The 12,960-nt window shown below is 31.3% G+C and overlaps 3 protein-coding genes and 1 pseudogene across 4 annotated transcripts; 3 read left to right on the top strand and 1 right to left on the bottom strand.

Annotated features, from left to right (window-relative positions):
* Window positions 1-475: 475 nt before the first annotated feature.
* On the bottom strand, window positions 476-1,749 carry LOC108822064 (V-type proton ATPase subunit c1). The gene is made up of 3 exons (XM_018595075.2): window positions 1,570-1,749; window positions 984-1,269; window positions 476-886 (listed from the first exon to the last, which is right to left on the bottom strand). The coding sequence occupies exons 1-3, from the start codon at window positions 1,643-1,645 to the stop codon at window positions 754-756; spliced, it is 495 nt and encodes a 164-aa protein (XP_018450577.1). The 5' UTR covers window positions 1,646-1,749; the 3' UTR covers window positions 476-753.
* A 1,970-nt stretch (window positions 1,750-3,719) lies between these two features.
* LOC108819196 (protein BASIC PENTACYSTEINE5-like) lies at window positions 3,720-5,621 on the top strand. 2 transcript variants are annotated; one of them, XM_018592193.2, is made up of 3 exons: window positions 3,720-3,875; window positions 4,451-4,529; window positions 4,629-5,621. In XM_018592193.2, the coding sequence occupies exons 2-3, from the start codon at window positions 4,458-4,460 to the stop codon at window positions 5,388-5,390; spliced, it is 834 nt and encodes a 277-aa protein (XP_018447695.1). In that variant the 5' UTR covers window positions 3,720-3,875; window positions 4,451-4,457; the 3' UTR covers window positions 5,391-5,621. The 2 variants fall into 2 exon arrangements, with proteins under 2 accessions (XP_018447695.1, XP_056848698.1); XM_056992718.1 differs by having other exon boundaries at window positions 3,734-3,875; window positions 4,455-4,529.
* A 114-nt stretch (window positions 5,622-5,735) lies between these two features.
* Window positions 5,736-6,416, top strand: LOC108819197 (uncharacterized). The gene has a single exon (XM_018592194.2). The coding sequence runs from the start codon at window positions 5,736-5,738 to the stop codon at window positions 6,285-6,287; it is 552 nt and encodes a 183-aa protein (XP_018447696.2). The 3' UTR covers window positions 6,288-6,416.
* Window positions 6,417-11,880: 5,464 nt separating this feature from the next.
* Window positions 11,881-12,960, top strand: LOC130498825 (fructose-1,6-bisphosphatase, chloroplastic-like; annotated as a pseudogene).

Here is a 12,960-nt window from a genome sequence, read left to right as displayed (position 1 = left end):
TTCCATCGTGTTTTAGATTTAGTTTGCAGGATTGTGTTCACTTTTGCTTTCCTATGGCTTTAGTGTTTTACCGCTCACATGTTTCTGTTGCGTTTTTGTTTACAGTTAGTTTACAACACATGCAACGTGGTTTCTTCGTTTGCGGTTGATACCTGTTGTAGCGCATCCTATCTCAACTCACTCTAAACGTATGTATATATATGCATTCTACCATCCACCTACACCACCTACACGTTCATCTGAATATATACATCCATCTAAACTTAGCTGAAATTAAGTGCAGTTAAAATTGCAATAGATGAACCAAGAAGAGTTTTTTTTTTTTACTTTCATTCATTTGATTTAATAATAATACACGAGATGGATAGATAGTATCGACAAAAGTTGAGGATCAGTTCCAGTTTTTTGTGCATTCAATCCCTCAAGAAAATATTTAAAAGAGAAGTTATAGCCAAAAGAAGCTTTAAAAAACAAAGATCAAATCGAGTTTTCTGTGATTTATTGGAGTGATAAGAACATAAATAGTGGAGAGTATCTCTCACAGTTACATCTTACTGGGAACAGAGGAACCCGTCACGGTCGAATATTACAAAAACATAACAGAAGAGTGAAAAAAGAACAACAGTTTGATGAGGTGTGGTTTTTGTCTACACGTAGCGAAACCACTGTTGTGCCTACTAACCTGATAAATAATATAAGAACATCCCGGCGGACAAGCAAAAGAAAGAATCACGCAGAAGCGCATTATCTTCCTCATTCGGCTCTGGACTGACCAGCTCGGGAAGACAAGATGATCCCCACGATGAGACCGTATAGAGCCAGAGCTTCAGCGAAAATGAGGATAAGAATCATACCAACGAAAAGCTTTGGCTGTTGAGCATTGGCCCTGACCACAAAAGAAAAAGTTGCTTATCACGAGGGAAGTTAAAAAAAAAAAGGCATGTGCGATTAATTAAAACCTACACTTATTAATTATAGATTACCTGACACCAGCATCACCAACAATACCAATGGCCATTCCAGCAGAAAGACCAGCAAGGCCACAAGCGAGACCAGAAGAGAGATGCGCATATCCGTCGAAGAGGTAGTAAGATTTGGCCTTGGGGTTGATCCCGGTACTGATGATAACAGCAATAATCAAACCATAGATACCCAACACACCAGCCATGACAACAGGGACAATAGACTTCATCACCAACTCTGGCCTCATCACACCCATCGATGCCACTCCAACGCCACTCTTGGCTGTCCCGTATGCAGCTCCCATGCCTAGTCACCACGTCAGACAGACAAAAATAAACACAAAGATATTAACATTTTTCCAGGCAGATCGGTTAACTTATTATGTCACAGATCTAGCCTCAGTAAGAATGTGATCCACTGTCTAAAGTTGAGAAACAGAGAGTTCGCTAAGTCAAAATCAAATCAAATCAAGGCAGATCGGTTCCAAAAGCGCAAAAGACTTTTTTTTAATTTTGAGACATCATGAGAATAATAAGCACACACAGACAGACAAGAACTACGCAGATTTGAGAAACAGAACAGGAGATGGGAAGAGAAACGACTTACAGGAGAAGACGAGGGCAGCGGCAGCGCCGAGGAAGCCGAAGAAAGGAGCGGTTTCATCTCCACTGAACGTAGACATTTCCGACGATTCTTTCTGGATCTTAAGGTAGACGCCGTTTGAATCTGATCTTTCTCCTCCTCTCGGATTGAATTTATTACGCGTTTAAGGACAAGGACGATGATGATTGGTGAGAGATATCCCCTAGTCTATATTTGAGAAGTGATTTTGACATGTGTCATCACCATATTAATTTTGAAAGAAAAATTATGACATGGCACACTAACATTGATGACATGTCTTGAAATAAATTATGACATGGATATTTACATTTAGTATTGATTTATATTTAAGATAATTTTTTAAAAAATATGGTAATAACTTATAGATCATTATGACATATTTACATTTAATATTGATTTATATTTAAGGTAAAATTTTAAAATATGGTAATAACTTATATATCATAATTAATATAACAATAAATCATAAATTAAATAGAAATATAATAATAATTAAAATTTCGAAATATTATTTAGCTATATTTTATAAGTATATATATTTGAGAAGTGATTTTGACATGTGTCATCACCATATTAATTTTGAAAGAAAAATTATGACTTGACACACTAACATTGATGACATGTCTTGAAATAAATTATGACATGGATATTTACTTTTAGTATTGATTTATATTTAAGATAAATTTTTTAAAATATGGTAGTAACTTATAGATCATTATGACATATTTACATTTAATATTGATTTATATTTAAGGTAAAATTTTAAAAATATGGTATAACTTATATATCATAATTAATATAACAATAAATAATAAATTAAATAGGAATATAATAATAATTAAAATTTCGAAATATTATTTAGCTATATTTTATAAGTATATAATTTTTAATACAAAAACAATTCTTCAAAATACTATGCATTTTTAAAAAAAAAATTCTTTAAATAATGACATGGACATTTACTTTTATTGTTGAATTGTATTTTTAGTAAGTTTTTAAAATATGGTAATAACTCATAGATCATATAAATATAGCAATAAATAATATAATGTTATAAATAAAAATATAATATTATTTGGAATTTTTCAAAATTTAATTCTGTTTTATAATTATAAATAATAAATTAAATAGAAATATAATAATAATTAAAATTTCGAAATATTATTTAGCTATATTTTATAAGTATATAATTTTATTACAAAAAGAATTCTTCAAAATACTATGCATTTTGAAAAAAAAAAAATTTGTTAAATAATGACATGGACATTTACATTTATTGTTGATTTGTATTTTTAGTAAGTTTTTAAAATATGGTTATAACTCATAGATCATATTAATATAGCAATAAATAATATAATGTTATAAATAAAAATATAATATTATTTTGGAATTTTTTAAAAATTTAATTCTGTTTTATAATTATTATTAGTAAAACAATTCTTCAAAATTATACAGTTTTAAATGTAATTTTCTAATCCAATACTATTAGTTTATTTTTGATATCCATAAATTTTAGAGAATTATTTAGTTTTATATTTTGATAATTATACACTTAACAAAATTTTCTCTTGCATTTACAAAATTTGATTTAATATATTTTAACAAAAAGATATAAATTAAAGAATATTTCAAAATTGTAATTTTAAATATATAAATACATACTGCTAAATATACGTTGAATAAAAAATATTTTTTTAATCTTAAAGTTTTTTTTTGACATCTTAATATTAAAGTTTTATATATGATTAAATTAAGATTATATATTGTAAGCAAATTATAAAATCAAAAATTAACAAAATCAAAAATTAACAAAATTTGTATTTTAAAATAAATTTAAATTTTAAAACTTTTAATTCTGCACATGGTGCAGGAAGACACCTAGTATTATTACAAGAGCGAAGAAGCGCACACGTCGGAATCTGAAATTCGGATCAATCCGTATTCGACCCGGACTTTGGTCTTTATTATTTGGGCCTACCATTCGGCCCATTTCTAGGTTTAATTTTTTAATCCAATAATATCCCAAAAATACCTTTTTCTTTGGAGAGAGTCGAACAGAAACGTTTGTGCACTGAACGGGTAATAAAGAAAGACGATAATACCCTTCCTCTTTGTATATAGAACATAAGAAAGAGGGTATATTTGTCAATGGCTGGTAAGTGTCGTCGAGGGGAGCTCTTCTTCTTCTTACACTTGCCACCTGCTCCTTGGGTTCTTCAGACAGACCAATCTCTCTCTGGAGCGTGAGATCTTTCTTGATTTCCACTGTTCGTTTCTCCTGCGAATCAGTAAGCTTTCGATCAACTTTGTTATAAATTTGTGTACCTGCTTGATATATGCATAGCTTAATTCGAATGTAGATTGTGAGTTTCTAGGGCTCCCTTTCTCATTTTTAATTTTCCCCTAAATTTGTTTTTTTTTTCTCCTCCCTCGGATTTGGCTTCTTGTTTGAGCTCTCAACTTGAAATTCAAAGTCTTTGATGGTCATATATCTTTCCGACATTCGTTTTTTTTTGCTTCATTTGGTTGTTAATCGTTTGAATTGGATGGTATTAGCTAATGGAGAGAGTGCCATAGAGTTTGATCATCAACTATGATTTGAACTCTAATGCTTAAAACTCATGTCCATATGAGATTTGATTTTACTTATCCAATAAATACTAACTGTGAGCTACCATCATCCCATAGCATTCATTAGAACGAAAGGGTTGAATTAATTTTCTTTTGTTACGGTGCTTCTTTCTTGTATTTCTGTGTTATTATATCTGTCCCCATTTTTTTTCTTTTAAAAAAAACTCCTGAGTCTACTTTCAGACAAACTAATCACAAGCTGTTACATTTGAACCTTTCGTTTCTTTTCAAGTCAGAGGATGGAGAGTGGTGGCCAGTATGATAATGGGCGGTACAAGCCTGATTACTTCAAAGGGACACCACCTTCTGTGGTAATAAGTCCCAACACTTTGATGAACATTATGTTTTTTCTTCTTTTACTACTATTGGTTGAAAAGACTAAAGCAGAAACTGTTCAATTTTTTTACCAGTGGAATATAATGCCTCAGCATCAGATAAAGGAGCAGCATAATGCCCTCGTCATGAACAAGAAGATCATGTCCATCCTCGCCGAGAGAGACTCTGCTCTCAAGGAACGAAACGAAGCCGTAGCTGCCAAGAAGGAAGCTTTAGCCGCTCGTGACGAAGCACTCGAGCAACGGGACAGAGCTCTCTCCGAAAGAGACAATGCCATCATGGAGAGGGAAACTGCGTTGAATGCTCTTCACTACCCTGAGAACAACTTAAACCATCACATTCTGTCACGTGGTGGAAATGAAGGAACCCACCTACCGAACCCTTCCCCTCCATCAACTATTCCAGCCGACAAGAAGCCCACCAAAAGGAAAAAAGAGAGCAAACAGGGAAAAGACCTGAACCGTCTGGTCGCTTCTCCCGGGAAGAAGTGCAGAAAAGATTGGGACGTTAACGACGTCGGTTTAAATCTACTCGCGTTCGACGAGACGTCGATGCCAGTGCCCGTGTGCACTTGCACGGGCACTGCTCGTCAGTGTTACAAATGGGGAAGCGGCGGGTGGCAGTCGTCTTGCTGCACGACCACATTGTCTCAGCATCCTCTCCCGCAGATGCCGAACAAGCGGCATTCTCGGATGGGTGGTAGGAAGATGAGCGGGAACGTCTTCTCCAGGTTACTTAGCCGTTTAGCTGGCGAAGGGCACGACCTCTCCTCTCCCGTTGATCTCAAGGACTATTGGGCTAGGCACGGTACGAATCGGTACATCACTATCAAGTAGAGCCACTATTTTTTTTATATTAAGTATGGTTTCTCTCTTCGGCCCCTTTTAACAGCTAGGTTAAAAAGGAGTGAAGCTTTAGGCTCTTTATTGTTTTTTTTTTATTGTCCATAGTTCCCGTTAATGCAAAATGTTTAGTATTTGTCTTTGACTTGGTTTCGTGTTTGTGTAACTAATAAGCAGTAGTCTTAGTGAACGATTTCAAAATATGAAACTGAGATTTCGCTAAAATCATAACTGTTTCAGCAAAAATGTAGGAAGATTTTTTTTTATATATATAAGCTAAACGGCTATAATAAGTTCTTCAGACTCTCCTCTCTTCCACCAAAAGAAAAAGAAAAAAACATGGTCCAAACGCCAAAGACCGGTGCGGCTAGCCCATCAGAGCTGCAGCAGCATCCATCAAAAAAGTGGCTCAACCGCACCAGAACGTTTTTAGACGTTCCTAATCCGAAAATCGTCACAATCTTTCTCATAAGTATCTTCGCCACGTTTTCCTCAGGCATTGCTTTCGTCTTTGAGTGGATATTTCATGGCAGGAGCCACGCCGGTTTCCAATGGATCATCTACTACGGCTTGTCCCTTATCTTTCTTCCTGTTTTCGTCTTTCTCGGTCTTGGTATCGTCATTGCTGTTACGACCAGGCACGAGTCAAAGCAGGTTGCTAGCTCGGTCGTGGAAGGAGAAGAAGAACAACAACATGTCGATCATTCTGCAGGTAAAGGTGGCAGCAATGAAGAAAATGATCATGATAAAAACTGTCAGAGTTTGGCTGTTGTGATTGATGAATATGACAAAAAGTGCAATGAGAAAGCGTTGGAGCATAAAACCTCAAAACTAGAACGCGCCGTCTCGTTCCCTTTGCGTAGTCAAGTAAGATCATGCCGGACTAGGTGAGTGTGTCCAGTCACTATGGGATCATCCATCTTCCCCTCATGTAATTTATTTTCTTTATTTTCGATGAGATTTATCCGCACTTCTGTTAACTTCTATTTATGTAATGCTAGTCCTATAATAATTATTTTGAAAAAAAAAATATCAAAACCAACCTAAAATGTCGAAAATCGATTCTCGACGAGTCATTTGTCATCTTACGTACAAGAAACCACATTGTAATTGTCGCGAAGTTTGAAGTTTAGCTTGGTTCTAAGTTGAAGTCTTAAAGATGAGCAGAGACATGCATGCTCCGTTTAAGCCCTTAAAAAAGAGAGAGCGCTTGTATGATCCGTTTTGATCTATAATTAAAATAAGTACAAATTTTTCTTCATGATCGTTTTACGTTTTACTCATGTGCGCATGCGTTTACAATGTCAAATGATTCAATAAATAAAAAATCTTTGTTATGACCCTATTTTTTGTTGTTTTTATTCTTTCTTTGCTATTTTTTCAAAGTTGTTGAACGTATTCAAAAGGAAGTTAAATGTGCTTACAAAAGAGTATATCCGTTTATAGGAAAATTTAATATTCCAACTTTTTTGATGTGCGACCAATGGTTATGGATGTGCGACCAATTGCCAAGTAATATACTAATATTAAGTAAGATATACCAAGTTAAAAAAAAAACATATACCAAGTTAAATATTGTTATGTTAAAAATTAAGAAAAATAATCATGCACCCATTTCTCGGTGGCAAAGGATTTTTTTTTTTTGCTAAATAAAAGGTCATCTATCTTATTAAAACAGAAACATTCTGTTGGACTTAACATTTATTTTGTAAGTTTTTAAATTAAATACACTTTTATACTTTATAATTAAACCTACATTAAATCATTAATGTTTCTTTCTTTATACTATTATCCATGTTTCTAAACAATATACTTATTTCTTTATACTACTATCAATGTTTCCAAACAATATATTTTTTATACTACTATCAATGTTTCCAACAATACAATAATTAATCTTAGTTATTTTATATCTATCATTTTCTCTTTAAATTTTGTAGAAACGTCATAATTTCATAAATTGCAAAATAATAAACTTTAAAATTTGGATTATAAAATTACAAATTATGAAACTATTATAATTTAAATCAAATTAGATTACATATACCGGTCATCCAACAGTTCAATCGGTTAGTTTCGGATTTTAATGATTTTTTTTAATATGAATATTTTAAAAACCTAAATTGAATTGTCAGATCTCCGGATTAACCGGTATAATCACAATCGGGTTGAATTAAAAAACACTGATTTAAATGCAAAAATATTCTAAATACACTCTTTAAAATTACCAAAATATTTGTTATATTATTAGTGAAATTTTTCATCGTAAAATATTCCGCGCTTCCAAGCGCGGGTCAAAATCTAGTTCAGGTTAATATAGAAATCAGTATAGATAGTCCACATACTTTTTAAAAAGTCATTCAGGTTAATGGGACTTGTTCGTTTTCTGTAAATTAACTGTAACAATACCATTTCTTATATGATTTAACTTTATCCACGTGATTCACACCCTCAGCTACGACTTTCCATTATCCAGTTCACACGCGAATCCATGACTATTTCTTTTAGGACACTCAAAATATTATGAACAAATGAGCGTTTTTGTTTTAAAAAGATACATTTTTTACTTTTTCAATATATTATTTAATGAAAATCTGTTAACTTCAAGAAAATTAATTGTGTTTATTGGATTTTTATTGGTTAAAGATTATGGAAAATTGTTATTCATAAAAATCAATGCATTTTTAATGTGATTTCTTAATATATGTGAAAAGTCTAGAATATGTATCTTTAAAAAACAGAGGGATTAATTTATAATCAGCGAACACTAGACATTTCTTTTGTATTAAAAGATCATATGTTATCTTGATCGTTTTTCTAGTAAAAATATCTTGTTCAAATTCATCTTGAATTGGGCCAAGTCTTGAATCCTAACACCAATCGCGGATAAAAACTAATTTATTATGTATAATACTTGAATCGAAAAGTATTTCAGATTTTAACTGCGATTTTCTCAGTTGCAACAAGAATTAAAATTATTTCTTATTCGAATGCGACTATTGAGTAATATATTGTTTTCCCACCTTAGTAATATTGAGGTGTATATTGTTTTCCCACTTTGTTTAATGTTTTATTTTTGTACTACTATTATTTGCACGGCGATTAGAAAAATACTAAAATCTTAGAATCATATCATTGGTGATATGTATAAATTTATATTAAAAATTCAGTTTCAAAAAAAAAAAAATTTATATTAAAACAGAGGGAGGTGTTAAAAAACAGAGGTAGGTGTTATCTCTATTATTAAAAGAGAAGTACACTTATAAAATGCTCCTGAAGTTTCAATGTTATTTACAATGATATGCCACTAAACATTTAATTAATCTTCCTATATTAATGCTTGTCTTTTTCAGTTATTAATGTGTATTTCCTAAATATTTTTTTTGTCTTTTCTGTTTAATTAATGCATTTTACCTTTTATGATTTTTTGTCTATTCTGTTTAATTAATACATTCCCAAAATCGAATTCGAAATAAAAAAAGTTTGGCAACAATAATTAATAAACCTAACTTATATTATTCATTATTTTTTTCCTATTTTTTATATATGTATGTGTGTTTGCAAATAATTAATAAATATAGCTTTGAATGTTTAATGAACAATATTATTTATAAATATGTAATTATATTTTTATTGTTTATTAGTAATAACTAAAAATAAAGTCACATTAACTAATTAAATTTTTCAAAAAATTCCATACTTTTCAAAAATTTTGCTAACATGATTTAAAATATTTTCACAGTGTATACACCTTCTCTATTTTAAAAAATATTGATACAACTATATAAACTGACTATTCTATGGAATAAATTGTCTATAATGTTTTTATTTTCTTAAAAATATTATAACTAATGTATCAATTTTTAATACTATACTAACTCATATTTGTATATGTTTTCTACTTTTGATTCAAAAATTATATTTTTAGACATTTTATACATAAATCTAATTATACAAATGTTTGATTTGTTTACATGATCTAATTTTACAAATGTTTGATTTGTTTATATGATGTCCAATAAATATTGGTCATGTAATTTATTGTAGAACGCAAAAAATTATTCGATGTAATTAAGTACATTGTTATTTTTAAATATGTTATATTAGTATACATATTGCAAACCATATATACTATTTAGTATAAACAAAAAAAATGAAAATTGACACCCGTTCGGTCGAGCGGGTCAAGATCTAGTAAGATATTAAGATTTAGTACTTGTTGTGTAGTGGGGGCCATGCAATTGAAGGCATGTGAATATAATTATAGTTATATTGGTCGGCTGTATTTATGAAAATGTTATATATTTTGATAGTCAAAAAATTTGAAAATTTTACACTAACAAATCTCTTCGTCCAAGCATTGCATCATGAGACAAACTGTCTAAAAAATCCTAAAATGTAAGAATCTGTTTATGTAAGAATTTGAATGTCCCCAAGGCACAAGTACATTTGAGTGTTCTCACCGCGACTTGGCGGTGATGTAGACAAAGAAACCCAGGAACAAAATCTTTCGATATGGCACCCCATTACATAGATGTTTTTTTTTGACTAAAAATTACATAGATGTTGTATGTAATATGAGGCAAAAAAGGAAAAATACAAAGAATGGCTTTTAAATAAGTATGAGTCCATGGCATATGCGAGGACAGAATCTTTTGCCTTGGCAAAAATGACAAATATGGTCGGAGATCGAATATAATCGAAACCTATATTCATATCATGAAAAAAAATATTTTTCAGCACAAAATTATGATATCTTCCATATATTACGAGAATCTACAGATTTCATTTAATGAAACAATCTTCATCATTTCGATCAAAACAAAAAATACACAAAAGAAAATGTATTTGCAATTGCAAATTATATAGAATTTAAGTTTCAAATAAATTATATAGAATATTCTTAAAATATTAACACAATCTAAAACATATAGTACAGTAAAAACTATATAAAATAATATTGAGATTATGACATTTCATTAATTTATAGAGTTATTATTTTTTAAAAAAGAAATTTACATTTATTTATTTCAAGATATATTTTTATCTAAAATAACAAAAATATTTTTTTATTTTTGTGTATGTATATTAATTTTTTTTTGAAATTTGACATATATATATTATGATATTAATTGGTATATATTAATTATGTTCCATAGAATTTAATTATGGTTTAGATATGTCATCAAAATATATTAATTATTAATAAAATGTAAATTAATTGCTGTGAATATAAAACAAACAATAAAATGGTTGGTCGTATTTACATAAAATATGTTAAATTATAAATTATTAGTCTATAATTGTAAAGAGACCATATATTTATATATGATTTTTTAAAAAAGAATATTAGATAATTATCATATTGATTTGTGTTATATTTTGAATGAGTTTAATTTAAGATTATTAATTTATCGTATTTTTTAGTTTATTAAATATTAATTTATAGAGTTTCTACCGTGTATACATATTTGATACGGATTTTGCTCAAATTATTTCTATAAAATGAAATAAAAAACTCGACATAAACGGCTACAAATAACATAATTTAAAAAACTAATGAATTTTTACATTTCGGAATAAAAGTAAGTGCATTGAATTAGAAAAAAAATAGTGGGGGTATAAATTCACGCGTCTGGGTGGGTGTTTTATAATTTCTTTCTTTCCTTCACATGACATCCGTGTCATCTTTTTTCTCTTCGTTCGTATATTGCTCGTGCCAAACCAAAAAAAAAAAAGATTTTTAGCTTATCGAGACAAATCTATATATATAAAAAAATGTTCTCTCCCTCCTGGTTGAGACACGTCATTAATTCATTAAACAAGAGGATGACACGTATCAAATGATACGGTGCGTTTCTGTTAGGTTATCAAATGGGCTTTTACAGGTTTGTTTTGTTATGGGCTTTGAATAACGGTCTTTGAGTTGAGACCAAAACTATAGCTTCGCCGTCGCCTTCGACTTCTTCAGGAGTGATGACCTTTGGTATCTAGGGTTCTTCGTATTGATCAAGCACCAGTTAGGTCAATCGACCATGGATGTTCTAAAATATTGTGTGAGAAGCATCTTCGTGAGGATTCTTTGGCTTGAGATCCGTTCGCGTCGTTCCGTCTGCGATTTCTCTCCTCTGAACCGTTACATGAAGCATTGATTCAACGGCATTGACGACCTTCTTAACTCCTTAGACCCATTCCAATCAGGATTACACATTCAATGCATATTACATCTCTTCAAGGCGGTGGATCTACAGCTATAAAAGGGTAAGCTTTCACCCTGTAAAACTCATCCTCTGTACTCCTAAAAAAACAATAGAAATTTTCTTTTCACTAGAATGGCAAACTCACAGAGTGCTTTTTTATACAGAATCCCGTAAGCCTTTATATGTATAGATTTTGATTTTGAGAGAGTGCATTTGTTGTATTGTCGAAATCTGGGAATCATCTAATACTAATTGATATAATGCTTTTCTATAGGAATGAAGATATGAGTAAATCCATTTTCAAGCTCGCTGATTTCTTGATCCTATTCTTTTTGATTGCTCATGTTAAACTATATATTGCTCAGTCAACTACGTCGTTGTCTTCGTTTCTCTCGGCGGTTACTCCAACATCGACGCTGCAGTTTCCACCGGTTCCATCTTCGGTATCTAGAGCCCCAATGACGAGTGTATCATTGACTTAATCTCCTGTGTAATTAACTACTCTCCCTTTCACCTTCCACATGGCCACTCCGAAAAGATACACAATGTACATAATGTTGTTGATGTTTGCATGTTTGTTTCTTTCGGCTAGAGTCAGAAGAACAAAGTTGTATAGTTAACGTGTGTCATCTACGCTAGGCAAAGTTGTCTTCGCCTTCACCATGGACTCAATGTACTGCGAGTTCGTCATCATGCAAGAGAACATTGAGATCCCCAAAGCCGAGAAAATATGCTCTTTCAAGTTTCAGCGAAGTGAACTACCAGCGGTGGGACTAGGATCTGAAGAGTAGTACATAGGTGATCTCAAGGATCCAGGTCTAATTGGGAAACCTTACTCGGCAAGGTACATTGGAATTTTGATCGGAGACTTTTTATATGACTTTGTTGTACGGTGGGATTTACGTGTACCCACGTGACGTCATGAGCAAAAAATGAAAAGCTTAGCCTTTTGAATTAGTATGCACAGATGAGTTTCATTGTTGAAAAATCTGGAGGAAAATGATCATATAGCCACCGGAGAGCACTAGATATCCCACTGGCCAAGGTAACTCTTAAAAGCATTTCATCTTTATTTTATTATATTAGTTTATATCCAAAGTTTGTGTCATCAGACAAAAAAAAAAGGGATACATGACAGATATATTAGAAGGTTATACTTTACATCGGAAGCAAAGAAGAAATGAAGAAGCTGGATGATGAATTTGAAAGATTCATGCGTTTTAGTTTTGTTGATTCCAAGATTGCATAGCGGTTTTATTCTGATCACATTATGTAAAGATGATAATTGTTTATCAAAAATTTATAACACATCCTGTGAAACTCTTGGTTAACTTCAATAGCAGCTACTTATTTTATGTTACATT

Source organism: Raphanus sativus, chromosome 8 (genome assembly GCF_000801105.2).
Source record: "Raphanus sativus cultivar WK10039 chromosome 8, ASM80110v3, whole genome shotgun sequence".
NCBI classification, from domain to species: domain Eukaryota; kingdom Viridiplantae; phylum Streptophyta; class Magnoliopsida; order Brassicales; family Brassicaceae; genus Raphanus; species Raphanus sativus.
Note: the sequence above shows the minus strand (reverse complement) of the source record. Positions and strands in the feature narration are given on the sequence as shown.